Source organism: Neolamprologus multifasciatus, chromosome 22 (assembly GCF_963576455.1).
Source record: "Neolamprologus multifasciatus chromosome 22, fNeoMul1.2, whole genome shotgun sequence".
NCBI classification, from domain to species: Eukaryota; Metazoa; Chordata; class Actinopteri; order Cichliformes; family Cichlidae; genus Neolamprologus; species Neolamprologus multifasciatus.
In genome coordinates this window covers 12,210,838-12,234,143 of record NC_140459.1, presented here as the reverse complement: position 1 = coordinate 12,234,143, position 23,306 = coordinate 12,210,838, and the positions used below count along the sequence as shown (strand labels likewise).

General features: G+C 38.2%; 3 protein-coding genes across 5 annotated transcripts; all 3 read right to left on the bottom strand.

The window, feature by feature from the left end:
- Nucleotides 1-4,745: 4,745 nt before the first annotated feature.
- On the bottom strand, nucleotides 4,746-10,169 carry LOC146493021 (uncharacterized). 3 transcript variants are annotated; one of them, XM_085148221.1, is made up of 4 exons: nucleotides 7,934-10,169; nucleotides 5,758-5,857; nucleotides 5,337-5,447; nucleotides 4,746-5,056 (listed from the first exon to the last, which is right to left on the bottom strand). In XM_085148221.1, exons 2-4 carry the CDS (start codon nucleotides 5,840-5,842, stop codon nucleotides 4,842-4,844), a joined length of 411 nt encoding a protein of 136 aa, XP_085004347.1. In that variant the 5' UTR covers nucleotides 5,843-5,857; nucleotides 7,934-10,169; the 3' UTR covers nucleotides 4,746-4,841. The 3 variants fall into 3 exon arrangements, with proteins under 3 accessions (XP_085004347.1, XP_085004346.1, XP_085004348.1); XM_085148220.1 differs by having other exon boundaries at nucleotides 5,807-5,857; XM_085148222.1 differs by lacking the exon at nucleotides 5,758-5,857.
- A 115-nt stretch (nucleotides 10,170-10,284) lies between these two features.
- LOC146493020 (uncharacterized) lies at nucleotides 10,285-12,717 on the bottom strand. Its single transcript, XM_085148223.1, has 3 exons — nucleotides 12,547-12,717; nucleotides 11,175-11,285; nucleotides 10,285-10,816 (listed from the first exon to the last, which is right to left on the bottom strand). The coding sequence occupies exons 1-3, from the start codon at nucleotides 12,596-12,598 to the stop codon at nucleotides 10,581-10,583; spliced, it is 399 nt and encodes a 132-aa protein (XP_085004349.1). The 5' UTR covers nucleotides 12,599-12,717; the 3' UTR covers nucleotides 10,285-10,580.
- Nucleotides 12,718-13,148: 431 nt separating this feature from the next.
- On the bottom strand, nucleotides 13,149-21,765 carry LOC146493019 (prostate stem cell antigen-like). The gene is made up of 3 exons (XM_085148224.1): nucleotides 21,600-21,765; nucleotides 14,819-14,929; nucleotides 13,149-14,243 (listed from the first exon to the last, which is right to left on the bottom strand). The coding sequence occupies exons 1-3, from the start codon at nucleotides 21,649-21,651 to the stop codon at nucleotides 14,032-14,034; spliced, it is 375 nt and encodes a 124-aa protein (XP_085004350.1). The 5' UTR covers nucleotides 21,652-21,765; the 3' UTR covers nucleotides 13,149-14,031.
- Between the last annotated feature and the right edge of the window lie 1,541 nt (nucleotides 21,766-23,306).

The window sequence follows — 23,306 nt, the reverse complement described above, 5'->3', positions numbered from 1 at the left end:
GTCCATATCATGTCCACATGTCCACATGAACAGAATCAACTTTTGGGGATTTAAAACATGCTTATTTCTTTACTTTGAATGTTTGACTTGGATTTTATCTTGACTTAGATATCGTCCACAAATTACAAATACAGCTAAACTTGTGAACAGGCATTACTTTGTGATTAATGTTCTACTAGTCAGAGGTGGTCTAAGATACTGAACTCAAGTATGGATTTGCACTTCCCAAGTGACTTTGGCTGGCTTTGGTAAATCACTCGCAAATCCTACTGACATCACTTATGCTTTTTAAATAGAGTAGTGAGTTCAAATCCCATTCCTGACAACCATTTTATATTTTGATTTAGTTCAAGTTGCTTAATGAAAATTTGTTTGAAATTCATGACATGAAGTTTGGGCTTAATGATAAAAGTTTGAGCTTTTACATGCTGCTGTCTTACAGCTCTAAATTGGTCAGCAGTAAGGGAAGTAAAATAATTGGATGCTTAGAGTCTTGGAATCTTTCTGTTTTCTGGTTAAGTGTTTACAGAGGTGGAAAGCCTGGCTAGTTCAGTTGGAACCCCATATATCTCAGGGATGTGAAAACATGTTAGCCGTGCAATAAGCTGTCCAGCGTCTACCCCGACTCTCATCCTATGGTAGCTAGAATATGCTCCAGTCCCCATGAATCAGAATTGGATAAATGAAAGAGGATGGTTGGATGAATGAATGGATGGATGGATTCTGTATCCTCTGGACTAAAGATGAGACAGACAGACCATCTCAACTGACACAACCTAGACCTGGATGTCAGAATTGGTACTAGATTGCCAAAGTTGCCTATAGTTTTTACCCCTAAGCTGTAAAAGGTTGAGAGGGTGTTGCTGTTACCCTTTGAGACACCCTTTGCAAACTGGTAGCAATCATTAAAGTTTACGGTGTAGCATCTTTTTTGCTACTTTTTCTGAAAATCATGTGAACATGATACCTCAAAACCCCAAAACCCAAGACATTTACAGAGAGAGAGAGAGAGGGAGAGTTTTCAGTCTTTAATTTAAATAACTTAATTTTAAATAGTAAGGTGGAGACCCTACAATATTACTGTGAAGTAAAACAATGCAGTTTTGTGTCACTTTCCTCTTTAAAGCATGTCAATCTGCACCAAACAGGCTTGACTTCAACCGGGCATATGCTAGCAAGTTTATCTGTCCCCACAGCCTTCAGGAGGCCACCACCCTCACTCTCTTATTCTGTTTTGGGACAAGACTCTTACAGATCCCAGTATGGGTCTTGAATTAGCCCATACAAAAGGCTCTTGTTTTTTGTGCTGTCAGTCAATGCAATTTTGTAATTTAACTTAACTATATATATGCAACTGTAGTGCATATAACTACTGATTCACCGATTCACTTTTTTAATCAGGAAGTGTTTGCAGACTGTATTACAATCTGCTAACAACCAAAGAGACCACATAGAAGCTTTTGTTGCAGCATCTTCTTTGCTTTAGATTTCACTTAGTATCAAAGTCAAAAACAGGAATTTCAGGATGGCTTAATGGCTGTCATAGAGAGCTCTCCTTCATAACCAAATATCAGCTACACTTATTTATTTATTTATTCATGTTTTTTTTTAAAAAAAAAAAAAAAAAAAAAAAGCTACTGGACCTTTGAATAATGGAATTGTATCACATGTAAGAAGATACCTTTGTCACAAATGGGTTTTGAACTGATCCCTTTTTCTATTTGTACAGAGTGTGGTACACGACTTTTTACAGCCCAGCTAGCTCAGTTAGCGGAGCATGAGATTCTTAATCTCAGGATTGTGGGTTCAAGCCCTGAGATGTGTGGCGCTAACAACAAAATGACAGTCCACTGGAGGAAAATATGGGGAACTTCCCAAGGCAACAGATGACTGTGCTGTAATGCTGTTAACTGGGTTAGTAGGTGTCTTCCCCTTTGTTGTAAACAAAGCTATTCCAAGATAAGATGACCCCATTAAATGTGAAGTCTCCTCAAATCAATTACAAAAGCTTGTGAGAAGTGCCTCCCTTTGGCGACTGGAATCCCCTTAGAGAAGGTGGGGATAGGGAACTAAAAGAATTACATACAGTTTAGAGATGACTAATAAAATAATTTCTATGCGTGGAGTGAAGCTGTGGAACAGTTTGAGTATGGAGTTGAAGCAATGTCCAAACACAAAGCAGTTATAAAGAAAGAAAAAAAGAGTTATAAAGATATGATCTTCATGAGTTATAGAGGAAGGGAAAAGGATGAAGATTATATTATGTATGGCGAAGGGGTGGGATTAAATAAGTGTGTACTTCTTCCCACTCCTTTTCAATATGTAACTGAATCATAACAGGTGAAGCAATGTTGAAATGTATTTTTCTTGCTTTTGTTTAGCATTTTTTCTTTTCTTTGCTAAATAGACTTCTTTATACTTGCATACATATGTATACATGATCAAAATAAAAGTGCAGCCTATATGTCAACAGCTATACATAAATGAGTAGGTTATGAACTTTGACTTTAAAACATTCACATCCTCTGATGATTAAAAACAAACTGATGGCCTGATTGATTGTAGCTACAGGACAGAAGGAGCCTCCTGTTGTTTCCAAATCCCAGCAATCACAACAGTGATTTTTTTCCCCCGTACCCGACTGCAGACTTTGCTGCTATCTCTTCAAAGATAAACAATGTTATACATGTGAAGAAGGCTGGGAGCAACGTGCTATTACGTGCTATTATTTGTCCACCAGAAAATCACCCTGAGAAGAGAGAAGAAGACAATGTAGGATAAAAGGAGGAGACCTGGTGAAAATAGACAGCAGAGAGGAGCAGGTATTTTTTAAAAAAAAAAAAAAAACTTTTGCAGGTTGTTCTCACATCTTTTGTCAAATCTTTACAAAAAGTGTTTTTCAGCATCTTTTACTGTTCAGAGTTTCCTGCAGAGAACTGTTCAATCAAAATCGAAAGAAGCTGAAGACCTTTTCTGGATTGGACTGACAGACTCAGCAGAATGCTTTGAAAAGCAGCAGGGTGCTTTTACCTACCTGCAGAGCCGCTTTCATGAGAGTTGTTGCTTGTCAGACACCCATCACCCAACATGGGGCTGAAACCCATGACAGTGAGATAAAGCATCTTATGCACTTCCAACTGAGCTAGGTGGACTATGGGACAGAAATGGACACATATAACACTAAAGCTATAGGAAAATATGGAATATGGCATTCTAAATGATGAGAATGACAGGAAGGATTACGATTTATGCATGACACTGGAGGGCAACAGAGTGCAGTCACCCTCCTTTGTACAGTTCTATAACCTTAGTAAGGTTTGGCAGAGTATGTCCCATGCTGAACACTTAAAAAAATAGGCAATATAAAATGCAACAAAAGACACTCCCAGCCTGACAGTACAAGGTTTGGCTTCATTTGATTGCTTTCACTAGAGAACTTGTTTTGCAGACCTTGCAGTTAGTTATGCTTGTTAAAAACAATAAACAATGCAGTGGCCTATATAAAGGCTTTGTGATGTGACTGTGTCTTAAGATCAGTGACTCAGTTCTTATGGAATGTAGCTGCTTATACTGGCGGCATCATTCTCTGAACATTTCTGGAACTATCCCCTATCATCCAGTGCATTTAACTGAACTATATTTAATTAAGAAAATTAAAATGAGCTAATGAAGACTATTATATATTACAATTTTGAAACAGAAGGAACCAGAGCTAGACAATGGACTTGGGATCAATGTGAGTCCTGTGATATGATACAGCTTTTTCCCACTGGATTATCAGAAACCAGATAAAAAAAATCCATGTTTGTTTCTGTACATCAATGACATCACAACTGACACGCTGTTCGCACTGTATTTATATACCATGATATCGATGCTTAAAGTCGGTTATAGAAACCAGAACATCAGTAATGTAGTAGCTCTTCATGCTAATATGTAAAGTACAGAAGGAAGGTGTCAAACCTGTTACCACTGATGGCTGTACTGTACAAACTAAAGATAATTAAAATCAACTGAGAACTTATGGAGGCTTGTGAACTGTCGTATATGGGGAATTAATGTAGCTCACATGTTGAGTTCAGCAGTATTGTAGTTAGTAGTAACCATGGAAATAAAAAGCATGAAAATATGTGGACACACCCCATGTCATAGGATTAACTGGACTACTGACCAGCTGTTTGACACTCCCTCCAGCACTTGTTGATTATGACTAATGATCAACAAGTGATATGCAGCATTTGTGGTAAAGGGATATTTCAAGTTATCACATCATTCAGTGTTTCGTGAAATTCTGTCTTTATCATTTTTTGCATACCAAATTTATCAACATGGAGAATTTTTTGATACAGACTTCAGGAGTGAGAAATTGATTTTAATAGCTAAAATCTTTGACTCTGTTTTTCAGCACTTTACTTTATTGTACTTAAGAAGTCATGAATTTTTAATCCAAATTAAAAAGAAACTAATTTGACCTATGTCATGTTCTTTTTCTACAACAAAACTGTTTATTCTAAGAAAGTCAGACCCTGAATTGGACAAGTGGAAGCAAATAGATGGATAATCAGCGTAAGAATTTATTTTCCTTTAAATCAGCTTTAAAAAGTAATTAAAAAGCAATTCAAGTAATATAATGCATCTGGTTGTTATATTTTGGCTTGAAACTGTATCAAACTGTAGAATTGCATAGAAAAATCTATAGTTTACATTATTAAGCACATTACATCATCACACTTACATGTTAGAGATATTGTTTAACTCATTTTTTTAATTGAAGGTTTTGAAAGTGAATTATTATGAAATGGAAACTCAAAGCAACACTCTGTTGTGTCTTCTCGTCATCTTTAAAAAACCCACTGGCTCCAAACTGCTACCAGGGCAGCACACAGAGCTGCAGTGAAGCCAGGCAGGATGAAGGTGGCCCCATTGCACAGGTCGGTGCTGCAGCAGGTCCTGGTGACGGTGTAGTTCACATACAAGATGGAGCCCGTCTCGTTTCTGCACTCGGCTGGTTCTATACAGCCACGTTCATAGATGTTCAACAGGCTGATCGTAAACTCTGAGAGAGGAAAGGACAGTCCATGTTTGACTTGTTTATCTTGTTTTGGCTTGTTTTAGGTTATTCAATGTTTTCAATGTTTTTAAGATGTATTCTTTTTAATACTTTAACATAAAATATTTTGAAGCTTGTAAAGCAATTTTTTTGGATTAAATGTTAAAATTTGTTTTTAGAGCAAATTCAGTGGAAAGTCTTATCGCTGTTGTGAGAAATCAAAATGTAATTTTCTTCATAGTTCCTCTGTAGCTGTGCCACAGAAAGCTCTGGGTGTTTCTCTTACTTGCAACTCCAGTGAAGCAGTTAGTCTGAGATCTTGTGCAATTCACGGGATCAGTGTGCATGCAGTAGCCAAGGATCTTAAAATCACACGTCTCACAGGTGAGAGAGTCAACTGTGGGAAAGAAAACAATAACCAAAAAAAGCAACTGTAAATAAAAAAGGTGCTGGAAAATATCAGAAAGTGTTTTAATCAGCTGTGTCAAATATCTGACTCCATTTAATTACACTTTTATCAAAATAGGAACCTCCGTTATCACAAAGTACACAAGCAGAAGTTGTTTTTTAACCTGCCAAGGTTAACAGGCTGTTTATGTAAGAAAGCAATTCAAGCTACATACCATGTTATTAGACCATAAGGCGCACGGGATTATAAGGTGCACTAAGCGAAACAAAACAGTCAGAGAAGTCAAATTTTACTCAACTCATTCCTCTTGCTTCCTCCACTTCCGTACCATTGATTGTTTGACTGACCTCGTATTGTGGATAGATTATCCCAGTTGTTCTCATGACTGAAGTTTAACCCTTGATGAGTGAAAAAAGTTAGCTGTGTAACATAGCTCTGTCACTAGCGATCACGTAGCACATCATTATACACAGCTAGCTAGTCCAAGCTAGCAGCTAGTTCAACTTAAGTAACCCCACAAATGTCACTGCTGTTTAGTTTAGTTAGAAAAGCAGAAACGCTGATCAATTTATTAAAGATGAAAGAATTTAGACAGTTTTTAACTCTCAGTGATGCCGCAGTGTCTTGGTGTCATTTTTTTTTTACATTTTTGAGCGCCGTGTAACACATAAAATCGGTTCGACGTCAGTAAGCACAATAATACATAAGGCGCGCTGTTGATTTTTGAGAAAATTAAAGGATATTAAGTGCACCTTACAGTGCGGAAAATACGGTGTATATATATATATATATATATATATATATATATATATATGTGTGTGTGTGTGTGTGTGTGTGTGTGTGTGTGTATATATATGGTTTGTGTGTCTCTCTCTGCATTAGCCCTGGTAACACTTGCAACCTGTGACATCCTCTGACATCCTTTCTGCAGTGGAATTAGGGAGGTCCATTCCAACTCTGTTTCAAAAGTAGATTTCTTTGCTTTCACCTTTGTCACAAATTCGTGACAAAGGTGAAGGGTTTAAGTTTGGCGACTATTCATCATCTGCAATCTACCCCCTAGATCTTTTTTCCCCAAATGTTTTGCCTTTCATCTTTCTGACAAACTCTTAACAAACCAGTCTTTCTACCTGCATTTTCTCAGCATTCAGAATGACTTCGAGCAGCACTAAATGCCCTCATTGTGATTCTGGGGAAACATTTACGTGAATTTGTAATGAGTTTTCATTACCAACAGGTGATAGACATCATGAGAAAACGACAAACCTTATCTTATGGGAGGTGCTGGACCATTACATCATGCTAGAACAGTTTTGGTATTTTGAGGCATTGATTCTTGATTCTAAGAGCTCTATGCATGCTTTGTTATCTTAAAAGAAAGTGGCTGCATTAGAATAGAAATGTTTTATGATAGGATAAAGGTGATCACTTTTAACATGTCTGTATGAATTTTTAGTGGCTCTTTACTTTAAGGGAGCAGTCCCTGACCTATGGTTGAATCATAGGCATGGAAACAAGGGCAAATACACAGCATAGAGTTTGCTGATGCTATCGTGCTGACCTTCATTTAACCTTAGCTACAACTCCGCTCAATTCTTTTTTTAAAAAATTGTTAATAACTGATAAAAAAAATTGTTGTAGGTTGTGAAAGGGGTGAACTTCTTCAGCTTATAAAATTGGGCATCTCATGAAACATTTGAGAAATACAAGTGGCTCCACACCATAACAGAGCCACTGGATCACCCACTGTAAGATCCAAACCCTTTTTCTATGGCTTCATGGATGCTGCAGGTTAATCTGTTTCTTGACCCATGAAAAAGTTTATTTTCCATCAAACTCATTCGTCGTTTTACCACAATTCACAGATTACTGCCTGTGAATTCTACAATTTTGGTGAAGACCATATGTAAGTCTGAACAAAGTAGTAGCAGTGATCCTTAGGCATTATGAATGGAGGCTTGTGGCATGAGCTTAATGGTCCTTTAGCCATTTCTGCTCAAGTTTAAAATACACTTTTGTTTATCAGATGGTCAGAAACAACAGGAAGCTGCACAGGCTTCTATTAAATAGGAATATGCAGACTCTTTGCCATGGGTCAGCACTACTTAGGGGCCTAGACACCCTCCAAAAAGCCCAAGCTGAGCCAGATAAAACCCTATTATTGCTTACCTTGGTTCTTTTAAGGATATTCTAATAACAATTTGGAAAAACAGCAGTGTAAAACTTTTTAACAGTTGAGTAAAAACGTTTTGAGGTTATGAAATCAGACCCATCAAAAACACTGAACAATATCCTCGATTGTTGATTTGAAGCCGTAAAAAAATAAATCACTTGATCAAGATATTTATATTTATATATATTCTCAGTTTTTCCCAAGACAGGATATACACATTTTAAAGTATCTCTGAAAATAACCAGTAGTCCAGTAGTATTTGAGTCCAAGCAGAAAGAAAAACAAGCAAACAACCTCCTACCTGTAGCAAACAGAGTCATTACTGCTGCACAACTCCACAGTAAATTTTTCATCTTGATGTTTCCAGAAGTGCAGGTGAAAATACCAGAAAGATAACTTTTATTTTATTTTTCTACGAACTCACTGTTACGGCAGCTGTGGGAAATCTGCTTTGACGAACAATGCAGTCATATCTTTATTCACTGGGGGAGTTGCATCAGAAATACACGTCAACTGGACTGATAAAGTTTGCAAGGAGTGACATGAGTGTTGCTAGATAAATATGTATAAGACAAAGTAAGATTAAAGTAAACCTATTATTTACTGTAGGGTTTATGTATCAGCCCATAATAAAAAGGTTATCTGATCTTTATCAGGTCTTGATTTAAATATATTAAATGATTTTCAATTCTGAGATGAAGAACAACACATGACATATTACACCATGTCATTATTTATAGAAAACTAAGGCAAATTTCAGAAGCAGTGCATGAGCATGAGGTGTTCAGTACTGTGGCTGCAAAACAAGCCCACTCACTCCTCCAATGCAGTGCTTTACAGTTGGCATGAGCTGATTGTGCTTATTCACCAAACGTGGAGCTTGCATTGTGTTAGCAAAGACCTGAAAGCTCCAGACCAGCAAACTGCCAAAATGTCTACATTTTTATTACACTTGCTGGGGATCAGTTAATCGAGTGCATTTGATTAGCAGCACCCTACTCGATCTGTTTAATTCAAATGGAAGCAGTGAGGGTGTACTTAATTTCTCACCCACTGCTTCTGCATAACCAGATAAAAGAGCAAAGGATGATCATTGAGTACATTTTCTCATCATTTTTACACATACACAGGACCATTTCCAGCTCCATCTTTTTCATCTTTGACTCTCCTAGAGTAGCTTTGCATAATTCACAATTTAAAGAACCATGAATGAACAGCCTGAAATTCAGTATTTAGACAAGCATGAAGGAATTATTTGCACATATGTTTGAAGCTTTGGCAACATTTAATATGAAAATCTACCCCATTGTTGCGCTGTTAACCCAACATAAAGAGGAGCTGGCAACAGAACTCAAGGCTGAATTAAAGTCTTCCTTTACTCAGCTTTAAGTTCGACCAGGTTGGGCTAGCAGTGGATGAACATGGCCAGCGTTTGTCTTCGCTCGGGCTGGCAGCGGAAGATGCGGGTCAGCGGATCAAAGAGCTCAAAGAAGCATATGGTGACCTCTGAGAGGCTAACTCCAAGCTGGGCGTCAAAGTTATCGACCTAGAAGGCCTCAGCCTTTGGAAAAACCTACAAATACTTGACTTAGCAGAATCCACTCAAAGTGGCCGCCCAACTGACTTTTTCGTCGCTGCCCTCTGTGAAATCTTTGGTGGGGATATACTCACATCGCCTCCAGAAATTGACAGAGCTCATCGTACCTTAGTGCCGAAGCCAAAACCGAGTGACCAACCGCGACCAGTGATTCTTCACTTTCACGTGTTTCAGACCAAATAGCTCATTATCCCACGTCAGAGGGGAGTTCTCAACTACTGGGACCAGCGGATTCAAGTTAGACTGAACTCAGTATATTTTTCTTGCCTTCTTTCTGGGTTCTTCTCTCCCTTTATCCATTGACAACTTTACATCTAATCCGATAATTCAGCACTCCCTCAGGGTGTGGGCTCAGTTCAGGAAACATTTCAATCTTAAGAATTTCTCACTTCAAAGCCCCATCCAATCAAGTCACCTATTCCTCCCTCCATCTTTGGACAATTTGTTCCAGGTCTGGTTTAGAGCAGGTATTATCTACTTTAAAGATCTCTTTATACACAATAAACTAGCATCATTTGATCAGCTGTCAGCAAAATATATTCTTCCCAAAACTCAATTTTTTTTAGACATTTACAACTCAGACAATTTTTGCAATCCCACCTCTCCAATTTTCCAGAACCTCGAGCTGCTAACTAATGGATGAGCTCCTTAATTTGCAACTGTCAGGCAAGGTACAATCTCCCACATCTATAACAAACTGTGTAGTGTAACTTCAGCTCCCTTTGAAGGCCTCAAATCCACATGGGGGAAGGAGTTGGGTATTATTCCATAGATGTTCGATGACCTACCACTGTAGGTTTCACTGTGTTAATGGGAATGTGAAGTTCAGTTGTGTTGCAGCTAACTTCTTTGTGGTTTGCAAGGAAAGGTTTTGTTAGTATCAATCGCCCCGGTTCTTGTGCTAGTTTTTTTTTTAATTTTTTTACCTAAGTTGAAACATGAGAAGTTCTGTTTTGTATTCAATGTAACCAGTTTTTGTGTTTCCCTTTGTTTTTGTTGTCATTTTTGTAAACTGTATCCACAATCAGTCAAATAAGAAATACTCTGAGGCTACACTTTTATTTTCATAACATAGTCATTAAAAGGATAAATACAAAAAAGGAAAGCAACAACATGGAAGACTTACAAACTCAATGTTTCCCTGAAACATCTCATAGATTAACTTTCATGACGTTGGCACTGGAGGTTTGTGTTTTATGTGACAAACAAAACTTCGCTGCATGACTATGCATATAAGTTTACTTAATAACTGCTGAGATCCAAAGACTTCATTTTAGATAGAGTGTAAAGAACATGTTTTTTCTTAGTTTTTTGGTACGAATGGATTTAGCTAGCATTGTGTGAAGTTTGATCACAACATGCTTCCCCAAGCGGAGGCCAGGACGGCTGCAGCAATGGTGGCAGAAAGGGTGATCTTGGCAGATGGGGCACCGCCTATGGGGTTGCAATTATCCATGGAGCAGCACTTGATTGCGAGGTTGTAGCTGACTCCCAGCAGGGTGCTGTTAGTCGTCATGTTGCAACCTGTAGTGTCACTTCGGCAGCCCCGGCTGGTGAAGCCTGAGAAGCTGGTGAGTGATGGGAACGCTAGAGAGAGAAAAGTTATGTTAGGCTATTGAGACTTACAGAGGTGAAGAATGACATTTAAAATATATACAGTATAAAATTTATTGTATTTAATCTCTTTTTTCAGTCCTATTTTAATACTGCACTTTTGTTTTTATAACCTTAAACCAGTTGAACTGACTATTCTTTAAAGCACAGCACCTGTTAACTTGTAATTTTCCACTGTCACCCAGCTACCACCACACCCTACTTTTTTTTGGCAGCTGAGGACATCGGGTATGTCTTCAGATACATTTGTGAAAGTAGATAGGTGTGATTTATGTGATTCATTCCTGTGCTCACTTGCTGTGATGTTTAAAACAATCAGGAGGTGACCTACCCACGGTTCCAACAAAGCAAGTGCTGGTGTTGGTAGAGCAGGTCTCTGTACTGCTGGACAAGCAGAGCCCCACAAGGCCAAATCTGCAATTTTTGCATGACAGGGAATCCACTGAAACACACAAAGGAAAGCAGAAAAGTGAACATCATTTTGACAGGCGATCAGAAGTGATTGACATATTCGCTTGGCAAGGAAACGGTCACCGGTTACTTTACAGCCAGAGACACACATCCCGTGTTGGTCATCTGGCAAAATCAAACATGTGGCACTACCCAGGGTGACAAAGGGAGTAGCCAAAAGTATTTTTATCAGTGGAAAAAAAATCAGGTTGATAAAGCAGTCAAGTTTTTGTTTCTGATTTTTTGTGTTTTTTCCCCTGTCCAGCTTTATATGTAAAAAAAAAAAAAAAAGGCTATCATCTCAATTCCGTACAGAAACATGCTGTTAACAAAAACACTTTCACTAAATGGGACCTCAAAATAGGTTTTATTTAATTTGGAGGATTGAAAAAGAGTCAGTCTGCTGTTATTTTAGTAGACTTGTCATTAATCATAAATACACCAGAGGCCTGAACTTTTATAGACCTCACCCTGAGCAACAGCTCAGTCAGTTTGGGCATTAATTATTCAGATAGTTTAAAAAAAAAAAAAAAAAACAGCACGGGCAAATATCCAAATATCATATAACGTATGAATTCTGCTTCCTGCATGCCTCACCCAGGCTTCGCAGCTTGGCAACACACACAAAAAATGTCTGCATTTCCAGAATGTGAGAAAGAACATCTTTGGGCAAAGCTGGAGCGGATTCTCCTGACATCGTGTGGTGCTCATGTGCAGTTGGCCCAAACAACACAAAGCAGGCACAGTGTTTGCCTCTGACGCAGTTACAGGAGTCTTACTTAGATGTTACCGTGAGGAGAATTTGACCAGTTTTGTCAAAAAACCAACAACATCCCATCACTCTCGATAGTCACTTAACCAGCTGTCTTCTGTTTTTTTTAGTGCCCTGTGAAGTGAATGATTACCCTCAGCACAAAGAAAAAAAACCCATTTTTTTAAATGCTGGGATGATGGCAGATGTTTTATTTCTGAAATTATGGAAAAATAAATAAAAAACACCACAAGAAGTTTGCCAGAGTCCTGAATTAATTTTTATCCTGCTACCAAAATAATTTACTAAAGACAATGATTTTTATCACCAAAAAGGAACTTAGCGGTAATAATTATCTAAAGCATTTCAGGAAAAAAAGATAATTTTGCACCTTTTTTAGCTCCTCTGATTTCCTTGTATTATATAATATATAATATTTATGTTATTTTTGTAATCTCATTTTATCATTAACCAATGCAGAGAACTGATTGGATAACCTTACCCAGCATGAAGGATGCAACAGCTGCGATGACTACAAGCACGATCTTTGCCATCTTGTGTTGATTTGGTCGTTGGCTTTGGGTAAGAGTCCTCAGAAAGTCCTTCCACAGAGAGGCTGCTGGCTCTTGGCACTTCTCGAAAAACTGATGAGCTTGTTTGGTGGGGACAGATTTATGTTTGACAGCTGAAGGGAGTGGACAGTTTTTTTCTAAGCCTTTTGTCTTCTTTGTCACCTCAGGTGGACGGGAGAGGGCGTGCTAATGAGCAAAGGAATGCCATGAAAGATGAAAGCAGTGAGGCTGAAAAATGTAAAAACACAAAACAAAAAACAAAAAAACAGAACTACCGCCTAAGTGGTTCTTCTTTGCAAGTAAAATTTGCTTTTATTACAGAATTTAAGAGTTATTTCTAGGTTTACCCCCTTTTCCCCTCTAGAAATGACCTCAGAACCCCAGAATAATCCGTTTAATCTCACATATGACACATCGAGAAAGTCTCTCTGGGCAAAGTGGCACCGAAACCTGGTTAACCAGTAAATCTGGCAGTTTCACAAAAAGAAAGATTTGTTTCATCAGCAGTAAAGAAATCAAACCCAATACACACTTCTCTCCAGTTTCAATAGTTTTATTTAAAGACTTTGAAGCATCAAAATATACATTTCTAACCCAAAATAGGATCTCTTTTGAAAGTATCGCCAAACTAGCTAGTTTAACACAAACGTTTTTGCAGATGGGAAAATGTGTATATGAAGACAAATCTGATCAAGACGCGTTAGTCTATACATCCCCATTACTCCCATATAGCCAACATGCACACTGGAGGGACAAAAAAAAAAAAAAAAAAAAAGTTATTTAGACCTGGCATGGGGAAAGGGGGAGAAACTAGAATGATGACCCGGTGCCAGCCTTAAGCTCCGTAATGCGTTCATAAACAGCCTTTATGCTTTAGTATGTTTCACAGGTAGTAATAATGTTATACAGCTAGTTTACACTTACTCCCCTTCTTAGTTTCCACTCAGTAAGATAAGAAACACATTTGGTTTAGCCTTAAAACTAAGCCCCCCCCCCACCCTCTTCAAATGCAACGCTGGCAGCGATGCTCAGAGTATCAAACTCTTCGTTGGAGGCGTTCTGACAGCGACAGAGCTAGAAAACAATTAGGAAATTCCTCACAGGTTATTCAACTAATTACACCAAAATGCACATTGATATTAGTATTACACCTGATTAATATAAACCGACTTTATTAAGCATCTGTTACAGTGAAATGCAGGCTGAACCAAATAAAGAAAAATGTTTAAAAGATTGAATTAATTGAAAAACATCTGAAACCAAAACTGCAACATAACTCAAGGACAGCAAACAAAAGACCCATAATGAAAAAAGAAAAAAACTCCATGATTACAAAAACCTCATGTTTAAGGACATTTTATCAAATCTGTGGTGTGTGTTGCAGCCATGTTTGCATTTTAAACTGGTGGCATCTGTCAAACCAGGAGGTTTCCCACAAACACAGCAGAGATGGTGGCGAGGGCCAGGGTCAGCGTGGGGATGCCGGGCGCTGCGTTGCATAGGTTTGTGTTGCAGCATGTCTTGGTCATCTTGTAGACGGTCTTGTTTGTGCCAAAGTTCACATCTTCAGTCTTGTTGCAGTTCTCTACTGCTAGGCAACCCTTCATCTTGACGTCCACAAATCCAACTGTGGAACAACAAACAGCGTCAGCGTTTACCACTCAGGGTGCTCGCAGATTCTTTAGAGTTTTAACATATGTCAGCAAAAGTCTGGAAAGTGAGCCAAGTTCAGTTTGCAGAAGGACCAAGCATTATAAAAGAGATCCTGCAACCATTTGTGAAGTCTGGTCATGAAGCGTTTTTGCTCTTGCCATTTTGAAATTTGGAAAACTAATGTGTGAAAGATTAATTGGACTGAAACCACATGCTCTTTGTCACCAGTCAATAATCATTTAGCTTATCCTGGAAAGCCTGACAATGTAACATGGCTACATGTTACAGGTAGAAATTCCCCAACTGAAAAGGATCAACTTGAATGGGAAAAACAAAACGTACGTTTCAAATCAGTGACATGGCAATTAAGAGTTTGTTCCTGCAGCACAACGATCACATTTAGAAAAATCATCAGTTCACATGCAGGGGAATGTCTAAAACACTCCCTTTGTGTTTGCATTTTAAGAATGCAGGGGTTTCACCTGAGAGCTGATGACAAGCTTTACAAGAATGCAGTGTATTCACATTTGTAGCCACTGGCGTACTTACTTGCTTTCCCAACTCCACTGTAGCACTGTTCACCGCTTGCACATGTTTTTTCAGACGTCACACACAGACTTCCAATCCCAATGGTGCATTGGTAGCATACAAGAGCTTGGCCTGATATCAGATTTGGAGAAAAAGGGAGAAGAGGAAACCATTTAGTTTGGTAACAGGCAATAAATGGGAGTTCAAACATTTGCATTGTTCACAGCCGCTTGAAATGGAGGCTGAGAAAAAGAGGCCTTTCAGTGTTTGTCCTCCATTAGGGTATCGATGTCTGGCATTTAACAGATAAGGACAAAGTCTGAGATAAAGAAAATATGACCTTCAGTCTGAAGCACAGGGGAGGCTCTCTTTAGGCCCTACATGTGTTAAAAGGAACCCTCTGGAGCAGTTCTTCTGAGCAGATTATAAAAGAACATAGTCCAGTCTTTTCATGAAAGCACTTCCTCTTATTCAATTTTTAGGACTGTAAATGTTGCTCATGTATGCAGAAACCCTTCGAGACCAATTCGGCTTTTTCAATAAAACCTGTGAGACAGCTGTAATCTGCTTTAAGACAAAAACAAGAAGCATGACTGGTCTCTGATAACACCATCCTGGTACAAGCCGTGATTTCACAACCTGTTATTTGTGCTGGGGTTGGGCGAAGGGGTAACTACACTTTCCATCAGTGCAGAGAGTATGTTGACAAACCTTGCAAAAAACACGTCAGGATGTGTGTCACCCAAGGAATTTCTAAGCTACCTTTGAGTGCGTTACTAGAAAGAATTGGGCACAAACTGTACAACATTGAGCAGTAACCAATGAGACACTGAAATTAAAGCATTGTAATACTATGGCTTATTAGAAATCAAACTGCTTATATTGTGAATGCAGCATTAAACAAATAAAACAGTTTAAAATGTTCAAAGCTTACAACTTTACCCTGAAATCATCTTTGTAGTTTTGGGCTACAGCTTAAGTTGTTCCTCAAGTCTACAACTTTTAATCATTGTCTTAAATGTGACATTTTAAATTTAATTACAGACAATTTAGAATTACTGCAACTTCTGACAAGCTGGGAGGAGAAAAAAAAAAAAAAAAAAAAAAAAAAAATGAACAAACATGTAGCTGCAGACAAAATCTTCCAGATTAAGCTAATAAAACATCTCATGATGAGTAACCAATCACAATTAGAGTGTTCACCTAAAGTAATTGCATAACTAGCGTGATGACTAAGCATCATCTGCCTTGCTGCATTGACTCACACCCTTCAGGTCACTAGTTCCCTCCTTTTTATTGTCCAATATGTCATGGGAGGAGGGGGGGGGGGGATGGCGTTGTGGCATGAGCACTGTAACAATGCGTTCTGATGTTTCAGTTCAATTACAAAGAAAAAAGAGATACATCTCTCTCATCACATCCACAACTTTGTACAGAGAAAACAACCACAAACCTGCCCCAGCCGGTTTCGGTTACACCCCTGAGCTCATGTCATGTGGCAGTTTGTATATGTTGTAGAGGTAAACATTAACTTTTAATTTAAAATAAATAAATCTGTATTAGGATACAACCAAGATTTTAATTACCGTATCAAGAAGCTTTCATATAAAAGGAAAACTAATCAAACATGTGAATGTAGTCAAACCTGGAGGTCCTGTTAACAGCAGGAAGAAAGAAACATCAACTTATCAAATACAGCACCTTCAGTAAAAAGTAGCTATAGGACCACAGTTTTATTTTTCTTGCATCAAATTTGACAGAGATACATTTGAGAACTTTCTTATTGTAGGTTTGTTTGTTTAGTGATGTGACAGGATATAACCAAGACTGCCGAGATGTGTTGCAAGACTTCCTCTCCAATCCAACCAGTTCCTCCACCTTCACGGAGCCAACTCCTGCACATAGTCACATGTTTATAGAAAACAAAGCTGAGGTAAGGCGTGTTATATATAGTGTTTCAGAGTTAGAGGGTGCCCAGTTACAGCAGCACAGTCGTTCACTTGAGGTGATGCATCAGCATATGACTGGTGGTCTTACTGCCAGCTGGAGAACACAGTTTAAAGATCAGCCTCTGGACCAATTCTTCCCGATGGTCAGCTTTAGAAAATGTGAAGGCGGACATTTGTTATCTTTATGGCCATTGATGCCACAGAGTTATTAAGTAATGTAATAATTAAATAACAAGGAACTTCCTGGGGTTTTTGTAACCACTATACAAGTGCTTTGAACACAATGGCTGGATGTTTCAAAGGACATTTACTCTGAATTAACAATAATAAGCTGCATGCATTTCAAGCCTAGAAACTATTTAGCATTGAACTGTAATCTCTTTATTCTCAGCTATTAAATATATCACATCGAGTCATCCTTTCTAAAATGTAATTACTTTATAAATCTATATCCAAGCTACAATACTTTTAGAAAACAAGGCACAATTCTGAAAATCTTCTTTGGTCCAGCATAATTCAGATACTTCCCTGTGTGATACCTAGGAACAGTATTAATTAATTTAAGGAATGTGAAGAAGGTTAGGGAAACACCTATATTTACTTTAACATGCTATCTATAAATGTTCAATGTGATCATTTGAGGGATTTGCAGACTGAGGAGCATAGGCACCTTGTACAAGAAGTTCCAACACTTTAAAAACATAACAGGCACAGTTCTGCTTTTTACCGAATTGCCCAAATTTAAAATGGATTTCGTTAGCAGGCTGTTCTTTAATAATGAAGGAACACTCTTTTGAGCAGTCAGATGTGCCACATTACTAACGAGGTTGAGCCTCAGTCCTACACTGCCCTCTATCGCTCACAGATTAAAGCTGCAGGCTGTGGACCTGTGATTTTCCACTCCAAGATCAAAGCACGTACTAGTTGGACAAAGTATATTGAAAGGCGTTGTGTCTTTGGTAATGAATGCAGAGCTAAATGAGGATGTTTCTTTTGTTGTTGCAAAAGCGGCAGTGGGGTGGGTACTGTTTACAGTACCAACATGTCAACTGCACAGCACTGGAGGGGCAGGACAATTTGGGGAACAAAAAACAAAAACTCACAAGGCTCAGATTTAGAACTGTGGGAATCTGCTGGAAAAGGACGAAGGGAGGAGGCACTGACTAAATACCAGCAGCCCAACAATGAGTCATGTGCTGCAATATGGAAAGAAATTAAACCGGGAAGTCGGGAAACATGTAAACAAGCTCATGAAATCTGTTATGAGGTCGACTTTGTATTTAAAGGCTTCTTTCAAGGAGGGATGATGGTCCTCCAACTGCTCATAAAAAACTAAAGATTAATGTGCCTGGGCAGCTCATACGAGTTTGCGTTTGGATTTAAAGCTAAAAACTTGCCATGGGGACACCATGAATAGGAGCAGCTGATTTGTGGTGAGAAGTGTGTCAGATATTCACATTTTTAGAAAGGGAATCAAATCTTCTCACCTGAACAGTTATCCCAAAATCAAAAGGCAGCGGGCCAAATGAAACACCTTAGGAACACATAATTCAGAAGTTAAGCTTTAAAATGTTTTCTTACCAATAGCTATGATTCATTTCAGTTACCATCAACTGATCATGGCAAACAAATACACTTACATTGCCTGGGGCGGCGCAGGGTTTACTGTGTGCAGGGTGGAGCCAATGGCCCATCTTTACTCCCTTTGTATTCCCATCATGTTTACTTTAGTCTCCATTTAGTCTAATTGTTATAATTGCTTTTCTTTTTGGGGAGTATCATTGACCTACATTGTTTTTGTTAAGTGGCTACTATTAAATTTAGTTTCCCCCTCTGGGATTAATAAAGTAAGTCATCCATGCCTGCATGTCTGATTTTGGCACAGATTCACTCCAAATACGCTTCCTGGTGCAACCCTCCCATGTATCCAGGCGTGCCCCTTCCCTCCCAGTGTGAGTTTGTGGCTCGAGAAAGGAATCTTTTGCATGCAAGGAAAAAAAAAAAAAAAAAAACCCACTACAGTCGCATCTCAAGCATATCAAAACTGTCTCTTTGGCAGTGAACACTGTAGATTACTTAGATTTATTGACTAAGGATTTAAAGCAGCTGGTAGCTGAACAGAGGTGTCGATTCGTCTATTTTTATGTGAGCTGGTGATTTGGGAAATATGTCACTGGCCTGTAACAAGTTTCCTTCAGAAATGAACCAGTCCACTGTCTGGAATAATCCACTTCAGACACACCCAAACACCTTTATGCAATTATCACCATATGGGGATCACTTTTTGGTCACACAAGTAAAAGGTCAGCATTAGCACCTGAAGGTACAGCAAGTAGCCAGGATGACAATGCAGATCCCAGAAAGGTGTGGTTTGAAATTGAATACAAAACACAGCAGTTGAAATCTCAAGGACAAAACTGGACAAAGGGTGTAAAACAATAAGCAGAAAAAAAAAAAAGAAAAAAGGAAGCTTGGACAGCAGAGGAATTTGAACCTTTGGCAAAGTCTCAACTACTACAAGGACAAAAATTTAATGTAATGCCTGGCAAGTTTTTACTTGACTTTGTGTTTAACAGCCTGGGGGTGGATTTAGAAAAAGCCCTTCTCCACATATCACAAACAAGCTGCCTCACCCTGGAACCTGCAAATCAGCATTAAAATAAAGCCCGGGATGTGCACAGAGGGTAAACACTACAGCCGAAGTCTTAGTCACTCAGGTGAATCATACAATACACATCATTTAACATGCTAAAAAAATGATTTAATCCTGTGTAAGTGTAAACCTAATTGTTAAGGTAAAAACAAGACGACCAACTGAAAACAAAACACAGACCTGATGATTTCACATAAACTTCTTTGAGTCACCTAAACTGTTTAAAGACTTAGCAGACTGTTAGCTCTACTGCTTCTAGCTAAACCAGGTGATACTGATCATTTCTAGGCATTTGTACATGAACCTCGATACAAGTTTCATTCTTTGAGAAAATAGTCCTTTAAACACTCTTTAGCAAACCAATTCCTCAATTTCAGTGGGAAACTGAAAATTAAAACGACTGTAGCAATTTATACACTTTGTTTTGGTATATTTTAACCAAGTGGCTCAATGGTTTACTTTTTCAGTCAAATAAAAATCAGTTGTCTACCCCATTACTTTTAGCTAGAGGTTAAATCACTGCTGTTAATACTTTTGAAAAGAATTTTTTAAAATTAAGTCAACTATGAAGCTTTAGTTTCACCAAATCTATTAGCTGTCATCTTTAGCCAACGCCTTTGGTAGCTTTCTCTTTTCTGATTATTTTAATCAGTTATTCGCACTTTTGGCTAGCTTTAGCCAACCAATTTAAATAAAACTCTCCATACCATTTCACTTAGCAGTAATACATTTAAGTCACAATGCCAGATAATGTATGGAAGACAAATTTAAATATTTTTGGAACTTTTTTGCAAAGGTCCTTTGCTCATTCAGCTATAAAGAATTTTTTTAAACAAATTAGCCCAGTTTGTCATGGGTGACTTTGAATCGGCAGTTAAGCTTGTCAATATAAATTTTTCACAGGACAACTTAAGTTATTAGCTACTTTTAGCAATAGGGCACCATCATACATAACACATTGGACCTGATACGACCATTGGTTGCAAGGGGAAAGAGGCTATCCCTCAACTGGTTGTTGAAAACCTCCTTGCGATTGTTACGAGCAGATTGCCACAAAATCTGAAATAAAATTGAGTGAAGCTGACATTTAACACATGTTAGCCATAGTGCTCAGGCAACACCTCTAAATATTTTTGCTTTGTGAGTAGCTGTGAATGCTTACTGAAAACGTCATCTTCCGTGCAAGCTATGAGCAACCACAAAATCTAATAATGATCAGATGAATTGCATGCAGTCATTAAGACACATTTTCCCTAGCAACCAGTGGCTGCCTACAAAACCAGTACAAGTTTATTAAGGGTCAAAATAACAAAACTCGTTTGAGATAAATGTCAGCTTTGTATGCAGACTGCCTCAAGCATTTATGTTCTGTGCAACTGTCTTTATTTTTTATATTTTTGGAGTGGAGTGTCTGCATTTTATCAAAGCCACACTTAGAAGCAGCGCATTTCCACATACATTTATAGTTTACAGCATAAATAAACCACAGAGCTGCATTTCATATGAGTGGTTTAATATGCATTACTTTTCACAAACTTTGATACGTGGTTGGGGTTTTAAATGTTTCATATCTTATCTGCAATAGTCAAAAGATCTCTACTCAGATTATGAGATAAACTAGAACATACCATTTGAAACCACAGAGAGATAACCAACATTATGGAAAAATACAAACAAAGTGATATTTGATTTGGTGATATTTGATTACGCCCAAAAGGGAAGGTGGCGTTTGTACCTTATTTTGCGCACACAAGCAGCAAAAACAGCCCTGCACCCTCCAACAAGGACACACACACACACACACACACACACACACACACACACACACACACACAAAGTTTTTTCCAAAGAAAGTGGAAAAATAATGGTAAAGCTTCCAGGACAAAAAAAAAGATACACATAAAATGGTATTAGAACATATAAAAGCTCGGTTTACATAATTACATACATAATTTAGTCATAAAACTTGTACAAAAAAGTAAGGCGTTAATTAGGAGCACACATGACTGCGCAGGTGATAGTTCGACCACAGCAAAGTTCAACTAAACATTTATTGCTAAAAGTCAAACTTAAGTCTTTAAAGGTAGCAGTTCACTTCAAACGTATTTAGAGAAAACCCATTTTTATTGAATAATTCGAATAACGGGTAAAGCTGAAATTAAATCGAATATTTACTTGTGTGTTTGTTTTTTTAACTTACCGATTGCAAAGCAAAATCCGACTGCAAAAAGCTGGAGGATAACTCTGTTCATCTTGCGTTAAAAGAAGAGCGGGAGAGGAACAAATGAAGAAAGTGCGCTTTAGAAGGAGCTGGCTGCCTGTGAGCTCTCAGACCGTTATAATCTCGACCAAACTACAAACTTTTCCGCCATCGCTGCATTTATAATCCTCCCCCGCCTTACCAAATGTCACCGTTACCCAATCAGAGGAGCTCATTCTGAACATCCATCGTGATTGTGTCGACCTTCACACAGCTCATACAGGTAGGAAGATTACCTGAAAGCAGGAAGTTATAAATACAGGAAAGCTGGGAAATGCCGAGTTTGTTTGGCTCGTAGCTCATTTGTTGGTGACGATATTAACCAGGTTTCCCACTTTCCCAGTCATATAAATCACACAAAGTGAGGATTTTTGGATACTTTCCCATTAATACCACAGATGATTATCAGACACAAAATCAGATGAAATGACAGTTGAACAGTTTTTTGTGGTATAAAAGATGCACAAAAGTGTACAAAGACTATCACACAAGAACACTGGAAAACACACACTTCAAGTTTTTATTATCCTTTATTTATCCAAATAAAACGTCTCATTGAGCTTTAAATCTGATTTCCAAGAGAAATGTGACCAACAAGGCAGAAAAAGTTACAACAAATATAACACATAACAAGTAAAAGACAAATACAATATTCCATACAGATAAGTGTTCACAAGGCAGAGTGATGTACATGATTTCCACAGCCAGTAATAAAACATAGAGCACAATGTTAGACAGTATCCGACATCTTTAGGTACTGGGCACGTGCATTCATAAAAAAGCAGATCATGGTAATCCAGTAAAGGTAAAAAGCAGTTGTGTAAATCAAATGTTTGCTCACTTGGTAAGATAAACCAGATGGATTATAAGCAACTCTGGTTTGTTTTCATCTTGGGCACAAGCCTTTTAATGTGAGTTTCTTGTAAAGATGTTGGAAAATATTTTTGGTACAAAATACAGAATAATTGCTCGTCGTGTGATCAATGCCAAACCTTTCACCTGAATAACTGTTCTAAAAGTCCTATATCGTAAAAGATATATCAACATTTCAGACCTCGATATAGTTCCACAGAAACGAACAGTCTGATCCACGTGTAGCTTGTTTGGCTCTGGTTACCCTATGTGCTTATATTTTGATATATTACAGTGTTTCTACCTGGGTTTATAATGTTTCTTTGATGCTCATTAGTTGCCAGCATAGACACAATGTATCAACATAAGTGGTAATAGATCTGCTGATCTGTGGATACTGAAACCTGGACACACTGTGTCTTCATGTGTTTATAACATCTAAACCAGGGGTCTCGAACTCCAGGCCTCGAGGGCTGGTGTCCTGCAGATTTTAGATCTCACCCTGGGTCAACACACATGATTCAAATGATTAGTTCATTACCAGCCCTCTGGAGAACTTCAAGACATGTTGAGGAGGTAATTTAGCCATTTAAATCAGCTGTGTTGGATCAAGGACACATCTAAAACCTGCAGGACACTGGCCCTCGAGGCCTGGAGTTTGAGACCCCTGATCTAAACTATTTATGTCTACACAGGTGATTTATTGTCGCTAAATTTGCAACATTTATGCCATTTTTACTCCAATAAATTACTAAATGTGACCAAAAATGACCAAAAATACATAGTGTGTCCACT